The 18,808-nt window shown below is 34.0% G+C and overlaps 1 protein-coding gene across 2 annotated transcripts in view; it reads right to left on the bottom strand.

Annotated features, from left to right (window-relative positions):
• Positions 1 to 18,718, bottom strand: part of LOC115877744 (leucine-rich repeat flightless-interacting protein 2) — a 54,070-nt gene extending 35,352 nt beyond the window's left edge. Inside the window, exons 1-2 of one of the 2 annotated variants that reach the window (XM_030894047.1) lie at positions 18,413 to 18,718; positions 1,358 to 1,444 (exon numbers count right to left, since the gene is read on the bottom strand). In XM_030894047.1, coding sequence (XP_030749907.1) covers positions 1,358 to 1,441 — 84 coding nt within the window. In that variant the 5' untranslated portion in view covers positions 1,442 to 1,444; positions 18,413 to 18,718. The remainder of the gene's footprint in view (positions 1 to 1,357; positions 1,445 to 18,412) is intronic. The other variant, XM_030894048.1, reaches the window with a different exon arrangement.
• Between the last annotated feature and the right edge of the window lie 90 nt (positions 18,719 to 18,808).

Here is an 18,808-nt window from a genome sequence, read left to right as displayed (position 1 = left end):
CTGTGAGCTTCTCAAAAATATATATCACTCTATATTTATTTTCATAATTTACGGCAATATTTAAAATATATAATTTTCTTATTAGTAGGCCGTGATAAATAACAAAAAATCAAAATGGTATTTATTAAAATAGTCATACACTTATTAAAATTTTGTTTGGAATTGATATATTTTACTTTTGAACTGATGTTACCACTCAATCTTTGATTATATTTTTTTTCATAAAGGAATTTATTATAACGGGATTGGTTTGCAAATATCTCAAAGCTTGCATTATTGAAGCATTTTCCGGGTGTTCGACAATGTGTGAGTTGCCACGATATATTTCATATTTCAAAAATCCCCAAAATCAGAAATCAAAACAGGACAAATCCAGGACTCAGGGAGGCCATCATATGGGTCCATTGGTTCCAATTCATTGATTTGAGAAATTATAATTTAACAAAATTCGAATATTGTCGTTATAACTTATGAGGGGGAGCGCCATCTGCTGAAAGTATATTTCACGTAAATTAGCTAAAGGAATATTTAAAAGTTCTGATACGATAGCTTCCAAGATTTACAAATAGCGGTAGAGAGTTAAGTTTTCCTAATATATAAAGAATTTATTAGTGGCTCTCAAAATAAAACAAGAGACAGATAGCAGTATATACTTTTAATAATTCCTTAGTTTCTTTTATTATCAATCATGGCCTACTAATAAATATGATATTTTAATATATTTTTTTTAAATATTGCAGTAAATAGTGAAAATAAATATAGAGTGATATATATTTTTGAGAAACTTACGGCAAGCCAGATCATATAATTTATATATATTCAGGGTGTTCCATTTAAGAAAACATAACTTTAATTCATATCTTTAAAAATATTATTTTCGTAGAATAACAGACTACGCCACTGTATTCTACGTAAAAAGTTCTAGAATAAACCGTTTTCACTTTCTCGATACCTTTAACAATAACAGAGATAGAGGGGGTGTCCCAAATTGCAAAATTTTCAAAAAGACCCTGTAGCTCAGAAATGAAGAGAGCTATGAAAATTTTGTTTACGGCATCTTTCGTTTGACAAAAAAGTGGCACAGGTTTGTGCAAACCGCATCTTCTATCTTCACGAATATCGGAGATACCGTATGATTTTTTAAACATCAGCGTTACAATGCACGATGTCAAATATCAAATCGAAGATGACTCAATCTGCGTGAAGAATTCATCTCCACTATACACAAAAGATTAAAAATAGGTGCATTTAACAAAGACAAAGTTATATCTATCCATCTACCGACCAAAACGTCTAAATAACAATAAACGTAACGAACAACAACAACAATAATAGATAATAATAATAATAGACTTACCTCTTTGGCTATCTGATCCAAGGCTTGGTCTTCAGCCGACGATTTGGCAACCACGCGCCTCCTCCCCCCACCCACACCGTCCATAGCCTACAAGGACAAGAAACAGTACGTTTATGACGGCACCGACATACCAAAAACGACACATAAAACATACGAAAATACATAACGAAAATGATTTGAAACCAGAAAAATACCTTTGCCCGTACCTAAGCATGCATATGAAATGTAATTAACCTAAATTTATCTTTCTGTAAGTTAATTTAATTTGTTAGATTGCTATAAAATTATAATTAGTAGTGTTAGAAATCCTAATGTTAGGTTGTAAAACCTGAGGTCAAAAAGCATTAGTGATTATAATTTGTCTATTTGTCAACTTTAAGAAATAATCTTAGAAATATCAAACAATATTAATTAGACTAATATTCAGTATGATCGTAGTACGGCGTTTAGTTTTCTTGGAAATAACGATCGATGATATTTCCCATATATTTTTACATAGAAAATGGCAGCGATCTTCATTTCCAAGCCATCTCTGACGCCGTTTTTTTTCGATCGTATGGTAGTATACCGGGTGCGTCTCAAAAAGTCAAAAGTAGCTCACCCCCATAACTTTTTTATTTTATCACATACAAAAATTTGGTATGTTAGTATATGACATAAATTAGAATTGATTGACGTATTCAGTTGTTTTTGGTCACTTCTTGGTTCACCGGAAATGACTACAACTTTTTAAATGGCTCCCGTGTTATATTTTTACTTTATTCGATAGAAAATGACTGAATAGAATGATATATCATATGTCAACTTTTGACATTTTCGCTTAAAAACAAGTAGTATTTTCAATTTCAATCTAGAGTGCCATGGCTGTGTTAAAAACACTAATATTTAACCCAAGAACGGTAAACTAATAGCACAGAATATCTAGCTACGCAACAGAAGCCTCGTTACATGTATAAAATCGTAGGTCTCAAAAGGAGACAGGCTTTAAAAGTCTGTCTCCAAATCAGATATTTTGATGCGGTAGTTTCACTACTACATAACAGAGGGCGATAAATTTAAAAGAAAACAATTTTATGCAGTGTTGCCATTGTGTAATTTATATTGTAATATTTCCTGATAAAGCCTAGCTTCAAATTTGCTACATCATTTAAACATATTAAGAGCTCTTTTTTCAAACGTTTAAGTATTTAACTTGCCATGTTAGTTGGAGTTAAATCTTACGAGCTGAATTAAAATCACTTCCTGACGTTTGATTCTAACTGAATCCTGAATTTTGATTGTAATTCGGCGACAATATAATAAGTATTGTTCTACTATTATGACACCACTTCCTGACGTTCGATTAGTTCGCCTACCGTATGATCGGGAAAAAACGGCGTTAGCAATGGCTATGAAATGAAAATCGCTGTCATTTTATGTGTAAATTTATATGGGAAATGTCATCGATCGTCTTTTCCCAGCCAACTGGACGCCGTTTTTTCGGTATCATACGGTATTTGATATATACTGCGTATTTTTCATGACATTGCAATATTATGGTACCATGAAGCATATCAAGTGATACCGTAATATAGTACCATATTACGATACATGGCGTTCGATTGGGCTTAACCTTGGTATATTACGTATCTTCAGTGACATTGTAATATTATGGTACCATGAAGCATATCAAGAGGTACCATAATAGTACATAGAGGTACCATATACGATAGAGGTACCATATACGGTACCATTTCCTGGCGTGCGATTGGACTTATACTTGGTATAGTAAGTATCTTCGGTGACATTGTAATATGATGGTAGTATGATGCATATAAAGTGGTACCTTAATATAGTACCATATTACGATACCACTTCCTGACGATCGATTGGGCTCATATTTGATTATACTTGCGTATTTTTGATGACATTACAATATTATGGTACCATGAAGCATATCAAGGGGTACCATAATGTAGTGCCATATTACGCTACCATTTCCTGACGTTCGATTGAGCTTAAACTTTGTATACTACGTATTTTCGGTAACATCGTAATATGATGGCACCATGGAGCATATAAATTGGTACCTTCTATAGTACCATATTATTGTTACGGATTCCGTGGGTCCACTAATTTAAACTCACGATAAAATACTTAACGAATTTATTTTTCTCACTTTATACACAACTACTAACTTATAACACACAACAAACTAACTATTTATACGATTCCTTCACCAAATTGTCCGATTTTCAATTTCCACGCGGTATATTCAAATTTCAAAAACTGTCTCAGTTGTCGATGGCTCCGGCTTATATACTCTATTGACTGCTTCTCGAAATTTCCCCAATTCTCGGAAAGCGTACTTCTTCATACCAGACAATTCTATTGTCTGATTCCCTTACTTCTCGACTTGACTAAAAGATGGCGCCTGAAAAAGTCTTTTAATTTCTGGCGGATACGTTGCGGTTGTGCAAGCAACCAGTAATACATTTTTAATTTCTGGCGGATGCGCCATTTTTCTTGACATTGCCCCCTTCTCAAATTTGATCGTCCCGATCAAGGTTTCCTGTCTGGTATCTCTTCAATCGATCCAGATGAACAACTTTCATCTTACTTCTAGGGCTGCGTTGAATCCGGTACACAACATCATTTATCCTCTTGATGACTGTATAAGGACCTTCCCATGCTGGAGTTAACTTTGGGGACCTCCCTTTCTTGCGCTGTGGGTTATATAACCATACCAGATCGTCCTGTTGAAATCCCGTAGAATTAGCTCTGAGGTCGTAACGAGCTTTCATCCGGTCACTGGCTAGCGTAATCTTACTTCTCACGGCCTTATGAATTCCCAATAATCTTTCCTTCCTAACGATTCTTTCGAACGACAGTCCAACGTTATCTTGTTCCATTTTTCCTCCAGATCGAGTACTTGGTCCTTGTCTAGCTGCGCAAATCTTACAACGTTGACACCATTTCTTAACATCTTCACAATAATCCACCCAGTAAAAACGGTCTCTCAGCTTGCTCAAGGTCTTGTTTACCCCAAGATGGGCTCCAGTTCTACCACCATGAATTTCTTCCAATACCTGGGTAACTTTCTTCCTTGGTACCAGTAACTGAGTTGTTACTGTCCTGCCATCCGCACTTTCCCACGTGCGCTTTAACAATCCATTCTCAATAACCAGTGAATTCCACTGAGCCCAGAGAGCTTTGAAAACGAGCCCTCTGTCCGCAATATCCTGCCACGGTGGTCTCTCGTCGTTACCTTCCTTGAGCCGTAGTATTGCTCCGATGTCTGGATCTTCCATTTGATCTTTCCTCAACTGTGCCGTCGTCCACTGTTCATCAGCTCCAAGCTTAAAACTCCTTATTCTGATAGTGCTTTCGCGATGTTGCATTTTCTTGCCCAAGGTAGCTCGTCGTCGATCCGGTTCGTTGTCGATAATTTGTACCCGTCCTACACGGCACCCAACGGTTTTCTCTAGTTTCCCGAACACAGTCTTCTTGGTATCACCAGGTATCATCACAATTTTCGATGATCTTTCTTCCATATTTCCTGGTCTCTTCTCTTTAGATACAGAAAATTACTCATTTCCGATTTTCAGGATGTTTCTATGGTGATCAAACGAAAAACCATGTTGACTGATCACATCCATACCCATGATAAAATCATCTTCAATGTCTGCCACTAAAACGCTATGCCGAAACTTCAAATTCCCCAACTCCAATTCCATGAAAGCCTCTCCCCGTACAACGGCCATTTCCCCCGTAACTGTACGTAAATACACTCTTCTTCTAAGAGGCATCATCTTCAATCCTTGCACCGAGTTAGTCCGCACCAACGATACCATAGCGCCTGTGTCCACAGTCATTCGAATTCTTCTACCATTGACCTTCCCGTTGATCACCAAACTGTCAGCGGTTTTTCCTAGACTCCTAACGGAAAACATCCTAGGGGCTCTGTTTTCTTCAGCCAATACTCGCTCATTAGTGTTGATTTCCTGGTGCCTATGTTCTCTCGATGGTGAATGGAATCGCATTTGGATGCGACAATCCCGTTTGATGTGGCCATTCCTGCCACATCTATAGCAACTTATGTCCTGGGATCTTCCGATGTGCCGATGTTCTCTGGATGGTGAATGGAATCGCATTTGGATGCGACAATCTCGTTTGATGTGGCCATTCCTGCCGCATCCATAGCAACTTATGTCTTGGGATCTTCCGATGTGCCGATGTTCTCTGGATGGTGAATGGAATCGCATTTGGATGCGACAATCTCGTTTGATGTGGCCATTCCTGCCGCATCCATAGCACCTCATATCCTGGAATTTTCTTTGGTTCTCTGTCTGGGTGTTGTTGACTCTTTTGTTCACTAGTAATTCACATAGTTTATTAAACATCTCCTCCAAACGTATGTGAGAACTCTTTGGCTGTTCCTCAACCGTTACCGAGCCTATCTTCTGTTTAGGAATGGCGCTAAATGCAGCTTCTATTTCCAGCGCCCTGACGAGTACTTCGCTGCTGGTAGAAAATCGCGATATTTGCAGCGCCCTCTGTAATTCATTGTCCCTCAGTCCGCTGATAAAGCACTGAGCAGCGAGTTCCCCTAAATCCTTCCGGTGCTTCAGGATACGCTAGGTGTACCAGCCGACGTAAGTCTGCTTCAAATTCCTGCAGACTCTCTCCGGACCTCTGCAGGCGTGTCTTGATCTGGGCCTGGTAAAGTTGGCGTCGATGTTGGTCGCCATATCTTCTGTCCAGTGCAGCAACCAAAGTTTGGTATTCCTGCTGTTGGGCTGCAGGAATAGTTTGCAGCAGTTCCAGGGCAGGGCCACGCAGCGCGATGACAAGTGCCGCTGCTTTCTCCTGGTCGGTCCATCCGTTGGCAGCAGCCGCTGCTTCAAACTGGCGGTGGTACATCGTCCAGGTGGTTTGTCCATCGTAGGTCGGGGCCTTAAGGTTCGCAGTTCCCGGAACGCCAGGTGTCCTTACTTGTACCTTGGTCTTCCGTAGGTCCATCTCCAACTTTTCTATCTTCTGCTGAAGGCGCTCCTCCAGATCTTCTACGGCTTCTTGGAAGTGGTTCTGCTGTTCCTGGCAACGTACTTCCAACATTGCTTGTTGCTGTTCCCCCAAGCTTTTCTGAAGTCGAATTTCTTGATTTTCTAAAGTTTTCTTAAGACGGTCCTGATCTTCTTGTCTTTCTTTCTGGCGGCGCGTTTCTATATCTTCTAAAATTTCCCTCCATTCATTCTTCTGACGAATTTCTAAATTGCCTAAAATTTTCTCAAGCCGGTCCTGTTCTTCTTCTTTGTCTTGTTGTCGTTGAATTTTCAAATCTTGGAAAATTTTTTCAAGCCGGTCCTGTTCTTCCTGTTTCTCTTTCTTTTGACGGGCTTCTAAACCTTCTAACATTTTCTCTTGATTTTCCATAAGTATTTTCTGTAGATGGTCTTGTTCCTCTTCTTTCTCTTTTTCTAGTCGGGCTCGCTCTTCTTCTCGTTCTTTACGGAGTCTTTCTTGCTCTTCTGCTTTTTCTTTTCTCAGCCTCTCTTGTTCTTCTGCCTTCTCTCTTCTCATATTCTCCATAAAATCGCCCAATAATTTGCTTACTTCTTCCATTTTCTTCGCTTGTTCTCTTGTACCAACCATAAAAATACTCTAATTGGGTCTAAAAATCTTCCAATCCACTTAATTTCTTCTTAAAATCCTCTTGAATCGCACTTCCGACACCAATTGTTACGGATTCCGTGGGTCCACTAATTTAAACTCACAATAAAATACTTAACGAATTTATTTTTCTCACTTTATACACAATTACTAACTTATAACACACAACAAACTAACTATTTATAAGATTCCTTCACCAAATTGTCCGATTTTCAATTTCCACGCGGTATATTCAAATTTCAAAAACTTTCTCAGTTGTCGATGGCTCCGGCTTATATACTCTATTGACTGCTTCTCGAAATTTCCCCAATTCTCGGAAAGCGTACTTCTTCATACCAGACAATTCTATTGTCTGATTCCCTTACTTCTCGACTTGACTAAAAGATGGCGCCTGAAAAAGTCTTTTAATTTCTGGCGGATACGTTGCGGTTGTGCAAGCAACCAGTAATACATTTTTAATTTCTGGCGGATGCGCCATTTTTCTTGACATTATGATACCACTTCCTGACGTTCATTTGGGCTCATATTTGATATATACTTACATATTTTTGATGACATTGCAATATTATGGTACCATGAAGCAACTCAAGAGGTACCATAATAGTACCATATACGATACCATTTCCTGGCGTTCGACTGGGCTTAACTTGGTATAGTAAGTATCTTCGGTGACATTGTAATATGATGGTACTATGATGCATCTACTATGATGCATATATAAAGTGGTACCTTAATATAGTACCACATTACGATACCACTTCCTGACGTTCGATTGGGCTTATATTTGATTATACTTGCGTATTTTTGATGACATTGCAATATTATGGAAGCATGAAGCATATCAAGGGGTACCATAATGTAGTACCATATTACGATACCATTTCCTGGCGTTCGATTGGGCCCAAATTTGATATACTTGCGTTTCTTTATAAAGATTTGTTTAATTAATAATTTTAATTTATTTTATGAATTTTAATTTATTGTACGATGTCGGTGACAGCAACTTTTATGCTTAAGTAATATATTATTAATTGTACCTGTGTCACTTTTTAAAATCTACCTAGGTCTATATAAATAACGTGGCAAACAGAAAAAAATTGTTATTATAGTATTTTTTAGTCAATTAACATTTTTTGTACTGCATTTTAATAAATCGTTTCCATTATTATTAAACGTATATTTCATTACTAACGTTTCAGCATTAATAAATATCACTATCAATCGCCCTGTATATTATTAATTTTAAAGGTAGTTAAAGTTATTTTCTTAGTTAACATAATAAAGTAGTGTAGATATATTAAAAATGTATTTTGAGAGCATATGTTTTCTAATAATATACTTAAAATTAAAACTATTTTAAAAGCCAAACGAATAATTAATATAAGTGTATCTGACAAGAAACGAAGAATAGAAAGGAATTATTATACACCAGAAAAAGAATGGGATGCCAGTTAAAGTCTGTTTGAATCTGGCAACTGTGCATTTTTAGCCGAGCTTCAAGGCCGTCGACGTGCCGTCGATCTACGTCGATCCAAAACCGAAAGTTGAAAATTTCCAATTATATTCTGATTATGATATTGTCGCGCCATCTAGTATTCTATTTGTGCAATTTTAGCTCTTTCATTTCGAGTATTTTTCTGTTGCGTAGCTAGATATTCTGTGCTAATAGGATTGCTCGTTCTCATAAAGCTTGTTTCATATAGACGCGAATCGCGAATTGCGATTTTGCGAAACTGCTCTCATTGGTCCAATTTTACTGATCATGGCGGCGCTGTCAGAAATTTTAAGATTTTGGCGATTCGCAAGATTTAAAATTTGGGGGGCGGGAAAGTTAAAGTGTTTTCAACTTTTTGCGAATATTCGCGCGATTTTAAGGTACGCGTTTGCGCAGAATGGTGTTGTGATCCGGTTATCGATTATTTTGACGACGCTGCCGCAAAGTAACTGAAAGCATTTCTCCAGTTGAAATGGGTTCTCGTACATAATATGTTTTTGATATATATGGCGACAATTTTTCAACTTCAACCAAGTTATCAAACTCCTATACAGACAATCTGTGAAAATTCCTAAATTTTTTCTCATTTTTCTTCCTTATTTTTTGAATTAAACTGCGACAAGCACCTTGTTGCTTACGAAATTTAAATATTTCACATGTCCCAAATGGCCCATAAATGACCTATAAACCTGTGCTATAAACCCGTGTATGTGTTTTGTGATAAACCCATTCTCTTCTACGTTTTAACAATAAGTAAATGGCAATTTTACACCTTATTCTATTCCAATCCCATAATCATAATCGATATTCATAATTATTAAACAAATTTAAACTCATATTGTATGCTATAAAATATAAAATAAAGATCGTAAACACGAATAAAAACAAATTAAGTTATCTCTCTCGCTTTTAGCTTGTTTCATATAGACGCGAATCGCGAATTGCGAAAAGCGATTCGCCAAAAAATATTCGCAAAATTTGGACCTATTTCATACAGTCGCGAATTTTTAGGGACATTTCATTTTTGCTCCACTGAAAGTTACCAAAAAAAAATCATAACCTGAGATAAGTTAATTTGTTTTATACATATTTATTCGTGTTTACGATCTTTATTTTATATTTTATAGCATACAATATGAGTTTAAATTTGTTTAATGATTATGAATATTGATTACGATTGTGGGATTGGAACAGAAGGTGCAAAATTGCCATTTACTCATTGTTAAAACGTAGAATAGAACGGGTTTATAGGTCATTTGGGACATGTGAAATATTTAAATTTCATAAGCAACAAGGTGCTTATCGCAATTTAATTCAAGAAATGAGGACAAATTTTTTCAGAATTTTCACAGATTGTCTGTACAGGAGTTTGATAACTTGGTTGAAAAATTGTCACCATATATCAAAAACATACACGAGAACCCATTTCACCTGGAGAAATGCTTTCAGTTACTTTGTACCAGCTTTGTACTTTGGTACTTTGTGGCAGCGTCGTCACAATAATCGATAACCGGATCACAACACCATTCTGCGCAAACGCGAACCTTAAAATCGCGCGAATATTCGCAAAAAGTTGAAAACACTTTAACTTTCCCGCCCCCCAAATTTTAAATCTTGCGAATCGCCAAAATCTTAAAATTTCTGACAGCGCTGCATGATCATTAAAATTGGACCAATGAGAGCAGTTTCGCAAAATCGCAATTCGCGATTCGCGTCTATATGAAACAAGCTTAAGACGTACGTTCGCCTCTTCCCGCGCTTCAGCTGACAGTTGTGACGGCATTGTAGTCCTTGTCATGATAGTGTGTATTATTGGTTGCCTATGGTAAGCTAATAAAAATAACAGCTAAGAAACTTTGAGTTAATTATTTTGTCGATTTTAAATGTGAAAAAGGTGTTTTTAAAGTTCTTAGAGCTATGGAGATTATAAATACGTTCATTTTGTGTTGTGGATTGTTACTAAGTGCCTACGATATTGTTTATTAATTAATTTAAAGCAAAATATGGAAGTACTCTAGAAAGAATGGCTGCAAAAGGTGATGCGATATTTAATACGATTTATATAATTAATTTTCTAGACTGAATTCATATAAGGTGTTTAAATAAATAAACTAAATAATGAATGTTTTGCCTACGGCAACCAATAATACACACACTATCATGACAAGGACTACAATGACGTCACAAAGCGAAGAGTTTTCGCATGCATCTGGTAGACACTTTCGGCTGAATGAGCAGTCCTATTAGGTTAACTGTTCTTGTATTTAACCAAGGAGCCTTGGAAAAATAGATTTGATCGTCTAATTTATTTCGTGTCTTTTTATGGCCGGTTAAAAGATACCGTTAGATACATACGATATACCGGGTATATATGTACAGAGTTTCCCTCGTATAATAGACAAATGAAAATTTTAATTTTTAATTTGTAAAGAGACAAGTCAAAGAATTTAGCTACAAACTGCTTAAAAAATCATCAAAATTGGTCCGCTAGAACAAAATATATTGAATTTTGAAAAACATGTAAATTTAAAGTGTGTAAAAGAATAGAATAACGAATTGCCATTTATAAGAACAAGTAAAATATGCAATTAAAACACAAAGGTTTGGACATGAAAGTACGTATACCGCACACAAAAGTCAGATCTAAATATTATGATTGCGAATATGTAAAGGCCGAAATCCAAAATAAACATTTTCAAAAGAGAAATCAAACCATTAAGAACGGTGCAAAAAGCAAAAACAAATAAACAGAAACGGAATGCTGCAGATTTAATGCACAATAATTGTTGTTATGTAAACAATCTCAAATGTTTATGGCGCCGAAGCGATATGTGAAATAATAAAGTTAATGTATTTATTATTGTGAAATCTGCTTGAGATATCCCTACTTAATAGTAATAGATTCTTTTTAAACACTTTATAAATTTTAATAATGATAACAGTATTTAGTTTTAAACGTTAGGATTTAAGGCTCTAAACAATATCACGCCGTAGGCGTGTTTTGATTGCCTTTGTTGATCTCTGGGGTAAGTTTTTTTTTGTTTAGGTTGCATGCGAAATATCCGACCGATTAAGGTACGCGCACACTGACCAGAGCCGCACGCGCCGCATCGACCGAAAAAAAAATTGTTTGCCAGTGGCGTGTCGTATAGGGGGCCAGGGGGGGCGAACGCCCCCTCCGCCTCTATGCGCTTAGCGCCTCTGGTGCCCTTTGGAGAAAATTAAAAAAACTAAATTTAACGCAAAAACAAACGGTGCCCTACCGTGCCCTTAGCTCTTCAAGATAAAAAAAAATGACGTATATATTACTTATGTACAGCTGCTCATATGATTACTACGGTAACTAGATCTCAAATCATTACGAAGTGAAAAATATTTTGAAAATTTTAAAAAACAGGCTACTATTTTGGCAAATAAATGCAATACCTACGTCATCATTTTCCACAAAAAGACAAAGAAGAATAAAAAAAATTCATGATGAAATCCAGAATGATTACCTACATCAAAATTCTGAAGATAATTTCAAGATATCAGTGTTTTATGGTACTTTAGACATTTTAACTGGTACTCTAGAGAATCGGTTTGAAGACTTCCTTAATATATGCCAAAAATTTAATTGTTTATTGGATATGGACATCAATGATGACAATTTAAAATGTCTTATGAATCTACGGATATTGTACCAAGCGGATGTTAAACCTTCTTTAGTTGACGAATATAAACATTTTTGCAGTTTATTAAAAGAAATTAATGCTGATGACAACAAACTTGCACCTGACTGATCTGACGAATATTTATCATTTTTAATTTCCAATGCAATTTTCAATTTTTCATGGCTCATATTGAAATATTGAAAAATGTTTAGTTCATCCTCAATTAAATATGGAAATAACGTGGATTTTTGCAAATATTGTGAACCTATAACTTTCGATTCTTTCTCGTGATTTCTTCTTCTTCTATTAGCAAGGGGCTCATAATTATTTCTTGTTCGTTGTCATGTATTGCCGAGAAATATTAAAAAAAACACGCTTATCACCGCAGACAGGACTCCGGAAGCGACTGATGAGGAATTCGATTGGCAAATACGGGTGTAGTAGGGGGAAAAAGAAACAAAATAGCGAATAGTACGGCGCGTGCGACGCGTTCGGTACGGCTTAGTGTGCGCAACAAGAAAAAAAAGTGCGACTCGTGCGGCGCGTGCAGCTGGTTAGGGTTGTGCCACTTGAAAATTTCAAATGAAATTTTCATGTCGGCAACTTTTCCAATGTGAAATTTTCTTATTTTAAAAAAGTGAAATTTCATTGAAATTTCAAGTGAAAGTTTCAATTCGAATTTTTCAGCATAGAGGTGAAATTTCAAGTGAAATTTTCATAAACCTCGCGAACTCCTTTATCGTGTTCGTATGTCGACCGTATCGACGTAAGTATCGATCGTTGATTTTCTCGATTAGGTACTTGCGCGTCTGAAGAGGACCGGCGCTTGACATTGACAAATGAAAAACCGCAGTAAATGTAGATAGATAGAGGTTATGATTTGTGTTGAAAATGTTGATGTATTATTAGATTTGTTATTTTTGTGCATTTTTTGTGTTTCACATTTCATAAAGTTTATTCTGTGACCTGTTTACCTACTTGTGACCTGTGTTGATTCCAATTTTTAAAGAAATAATGGTTAAGCCCAAAAATAGTATTTGGAAATATTTCTCTAATGTTCAAAATAATACCAAAAAAGTAAAGTGCATATTTTGTAATGAAATTTATTACAAAAATGCAATTCGTTTAGAAAAACATTTCTGTAATTTTAAAACAAAATTGTAATTTTCATGAAATTTCAATGAAATTTCCAAGGTGAAATATTTAATTGCCAATATTTCAGGAAATTTATGAAATTTTCACTGAAAATTTGAAATTTTGAAATTTTTACTGAAATTTCCAAAATTTCAGTCTTTCAGTGAAAATTTCATTATGAAATTTCAACATAAAGTGAAAAATGAAATTTACCCATCCCTAGCTCTGGTCAATGTGCGCGTACCTTTATCGTATATGCGCGTGCAGAACTGCGAAATTAAGGGACAACAAACGGCAACATTGTTGGGTATGCGAGTTGACTAGTAGGATGTAGAAGCTAGTTTAAAAAGCTACTACTGGAGAAGTTTGTATCTGTAGACTCTAAACCCATTAACATTTTACATAAAATAAATATTTTGATAGCTTAACGCTTTCTGTTTTGCAACAATAAACAAACACAAATAGATAAAATTTACAAATAAAACAGCAAAATCAATTTGTTATTTAAAGCTCATTAACAAATTAGTAAATAAACTACTAGGCGGTCACTCACATTGTCCTATAACAGACCAAGAAATTCAAATTTTCTATTTGAATCAATTTGAATTTTAAATTCAACGGTTTGCTACTTACATAATTTTATTTAAATAAATTCCAAATAGGTGCGAAAACGTTTGTGTTGGATGTGAGTTGAAAATTAACAAAGCTGTGCATTTTAAAGTAATCTGATTATAATTACTTTTAAAAATAACCGCTAAAATTAATAATGTGTCCAAGAAAAACAAGATGTAATTTTCCCCAAATGTTTTCTTCTTACGTAATGTGATTAATGAACCATTATGTACAGGGTGAGTCAAATCGGACGCTTATAAAGGGAAACACCCTTTTCTATAGGAGATTGACGAAAACTAATATCGGTGTCTGGAGCTCAATTTTCATCAACAATATGACGGTAAAAACCGCACATCGATATATGTTACCGTTTCGGAGTTACGGGGTGGTTTTCAAAAATTTTCATTTTTAAAAAATCGCTGTAACTTTTTTGCTATGAAAAATTTTGTATTTTTATGAAAACATTTCCAAAGCACCTTTTTACATAGAATTTAATGGTTTAAGTATAATTTTTTAAAAATTAATAATTTAAGAGTTACCAACAGAAAAATTGATTTTTCATTTGGGACACCCTGTATATTTTTAATTAACTGAAAAGAACTAATTACATTTCCAAAAATACAGGGTTGTTCACCACATACGACACGGAGTATTGTAGCTAAACGATGAGATTTTTACATATTGTAAGTTTGGGGTTCGTTGGACTATTAGAGCTACAATTTAAAAATATTTTTACAAGATACAGAGTGTCCCAAATAAATAAAAAATATCAAAGTTGTATTTTTTTAAATGGAACACCCTGTATATTATTACATTTTTAGTTTCTACGATTAAAATAAAGGTAAATTTGATTAAGGTTTATTATACTTAAACCTTACCGTTTTTGAAATATTTTCAATTTTGTGAAATTGCAGTAAAAATTTTAAAGCTTCATTTCTCCAAGGGTATCAATGTTTTTAATACTAAATATTTAATGAAGTTTATTTATTGATCAGTTATTGTGTTGCAATAATACAAATAATACTACCTTATACAGAGTGTCTCAAATTTTTTTAAATAATTATTAGCTTCAAACGGCAATAACTTCTTTAATTTAAATGGAATGCCCTGTATATTTTAGGAGAATCAGATGCACAATTAAATTGTCTATCAAATTGTATTATACCATTTTTTACCTATCCCTTCAAGTTTTCGTAGAAAATGCATTTTCTTATAATTTAGACCTCATTTATCAATATATCCATGGAATATTGACATTTTAGATTGTTTTTAAAGCAACAAATGTACAAAATGTACAGACTAGTAATATTATCGTTTTTAGCAAAACGATAATATTACTAGCCCATTTGTATCCAAAAAGAAAACTATTTAAATCTTTATAAAAGAGTATACCATTAATTAAATATAACACCATTATTTCCGCCCATATACTAATTAATTACATACTTAATTGTGTTCGTTAATAAATTATTATAAATAAATGTGGATTTGAGTCAGAAATCAATATAATAATAGGTTATCAAATTAAAGTCTCTGTTGTTATAAATAAGCATTTATTAAAAAATGAAATATCATTTTTAAGGTGTTACTTTTTATCACACGGTCTAATGCCCATACAAAATTCAGTTTTTTAGTATTTGGAGCAATTAACAAATATTTAAACAGTTTTTTTTTTATTTTTTAATGAAATAAACGAATTATATCGACAATATTAGTATTTGTACTCTTTAAAAATTTGGTACATCTTTAAAAATAATCTAAAATGTCAATAGTCCATGGGTATATTGATAAATAAGTTCTAAATTACAAGAAAATGCATTTTCTACGGAAACTTAAAGAGATAGGCAAAAAATGGTATAATATAATTTGATAGACAATTAAATTGTGCATCTGATTCTCGTAAAATATACAGGGTGTTCCATTTAAATTAAACAAGTTATTGCCGTTTGAAGCTAATAATTATTTAAAATAAATTTTTAGACACTCTGTATAAGGTAGTATTATTTTTATTATTGCAACAAAATAACTGATCAGTAAATAAACTTCAGTAAATATTTAGTATTAAAAACTTTGATGCCCTTGGAGAAATGAAGCCTTAAATTTTTTACTGCAATTTCACAAAATTGAAAATATTTCAAAAACGGTAAGGTTAATATACCTTAATCAAATTTACCTTTATTTTAATCGTAGAAACTAAAAATGTAATAATATACAGGGTGTTCCATTTAAAAAAATACAACTTGATATTTTTTACTTATTTGGGACACTCTGTATCTTGTAAAATTATTTTTAAATTGTACCTCTAATAGTCCTTCATCGAACCCAAAACTTACAATTTGTAAAAATCTCATCATTTAGCTACAATACTCCGTGTCGTATGTGGTGAACAACCCTGTATAGCACACTTGATATTTTATTATAGTCCCCTTCGAAATACAGAATTTTTAAAAGTTCGCCACTTTTTAACTAGTAGGCTTTGGACCCCTTATTGATGATCTGTCCCTAATGGAACTCATATACATATTTTTCCAGCAAGACGAGGCACCGTCTCAAAACACTGAAGTTATCAGCAAATTTTTGCAGCCAATTTCGATAATAATTATTGAATAGCTAACCAAGGTTCCAGCCGTTGACCGTCGAGGCCGCCGGACTTGGTGCCTATGGATTTTTTATCTTTACGGAAGAATAAAGGTTCTTATTCCACTGAGTTAATGAATTCCGCGAGAAATGTTCAAAAAAGGTCCCGTCTGTCCATAACAGAAGACGGTCGATATGTCGAACACCTATAGCAAAATTTCATGTTTTGGTTTGCTATTTATTTTTATTGTTATTGAAGTTTAAATGTGTTGTTAAATATAGTTTAAATTGTTATAAAATTCTGCATCTCTCATTGCAAATATTATTTTCGTTTTAATTGCTGCTCACAGCTAGAATTTTTTTGGCATTACAGCCGGCGCCTTTCAAAGCCTACTTATTCCAAGTGGGCGAATTTTTAGAAACTCTCCAGCTCCAAGAGGAATCGAGTAAAATATTAAGTATTCTATATTTTTGAAAAGGTAATTTTAAATTCTTTTCAATGAATTAAAAATATACGAGGTGTTGCATATAAAAAATCAAATTTTCTGTTCATAATTCTTAAAATAATAATTCTAAAACAAAAATATACTTAAACCATTAAATTCTATGTAGAAAGGTGCTTTGGAAATTGTTTTATTAAAATACAACATTTTCTATAGCAAAAAAGTTACAGCGGTTTGATAAATGATAAAAATGCACATTTTTGAAAAACACCCCGTAACTCCGAAACGGTAACAGATATCGATGGGCGGTTTTCACCATCATGTTGTTGATAAAAATTGAGCTCCAAACACCAATATTAGTTTTCATCTAGCTCCTCTAAAAAAGGATGTTTCCCTTTCAAAGCGTCCAATTTGGCCCACCCTGTACAGGGTGTCCCAACACCCAACATATCGTGCGTTTTACAGTTCCTGAAATACAGAGCGAATTTGAAAAATGCATTTTCATTTATTTTAAAAAATTCCATCTTTGTACCTCTACTAATAAGCGAGAAAGCCTGTAAAACATACGAAAATGGGACACCCTGTACAATAAATTTAATTGAATCATACTGTGATGATGTAAATACACATTAATACATGCATTACACATAAAAACCAGCTATGTATGAGAAATGTCTACATTAAAATTATGTATCTAAATATATTCATAAAAAACACACCACTGCTGGTTCTATGTTCAAGTTATTATGACAGGAATGAAAGAGAGATTAATTTAGTAACCTGTTTACATCAAATCTGAAAACCATTTTCGTAATCAGAAATATGTAAAAATAAAATCTTCGTAGGTGGTACACTGATGAAAGATGATACATTGTTCTTAAGATGACTATGATTTTACTGTATGACAAAACTATCAGATTTTTATATTAAATCATTCTAGAAAAAAATGTATTAAGGCTTAAAATAGTTAGAAAGGTATTCGAATTAAAAATACGCCGCTTTCGAGAAACAAAAATAGACTGATTCTATTTTAAGTCAAGATACAATTAAGAAAAAAGAACCAAGAATGTAAGTAAGTAGTTTCATGGCAAGGTATTTCAAATAATGATATAATTCTACTAGTTTAAAGCCAATTAAGAACCAGTTACCCTTATTTTTTCTTAAAATATCTGTAGCCTATACAAGTAGTTTGTTGCATAAGTAAATAATAGTTTTAACCATGTAAATAACATTGGTTAATTGAGGAAATACATTTCAAACAAAACTTTACAGTAAAAATACTTGAATAACATTGAAAATGCTTGCAAACCCGACAAGAAAATATAGTTATTTAATTAAATAAGTTAGTGTCAATTAGTAAACGGATTATCCCATGCAAAAACAAAGCTACTTTCTTTTATAAACAAATAAATTCGATAGCGTACACAGGTGTCTAGTAAAGACCTCTTTAAACTTTGGCCGTGCGCCAGAAAACCACCTTATTACTTACCGAGGTTTACTAAGGCTCATTTAAGGCTATTTTACGCGGGGTCTCATGTCTCTCGAACATTTTTGCATAGAATGATTCAACAAAATCGATGGACACCTTTTTTCTTCACTGAAGGGTGTTAACTTTTCGAAAACGACTCGGTGTTTAGGTTCGCGCGCTACGGAAAATTACGGCACCGCACTAAACACTTTGTTAACTGTAAATCTAATTAAAATCTAGGTTTTAAAACGTTTTTTTCATTAAAACCATTATTTAATCGGAAAAATTTACACATGTGTAGTTCGGTGACGACATTTCTTTTTCGGATCGTCGCCGGAATACCAACTTAAATTTTGTTGACATTTTTCAACCTAAACAAAAATCACTAAGTTGACATTTAAATAATAAGTTCCTAAC

Source organism: Sitophilus oryzae, unplaced genomic scaffold, assembly GCF_002938485.1.
Source record: "Sitophilus oryzae breed Bouriz unplaced genomic scaffold, Soryzae_2.0 scaffold_1498_pilon_pilon, whole genome shotgun sequence".
NCBI classification, from domain to species: Eukaryota; Metazoa; Arthropoda; class Insecta; order Coleoptera; family Curculionidae; genus Sitophilus; species Sitophilus oryzae.
Note: the sequence above shows the minus strand (reverse complement) of the source record. Positions and strands in the feature narration are given on the sequence as shown.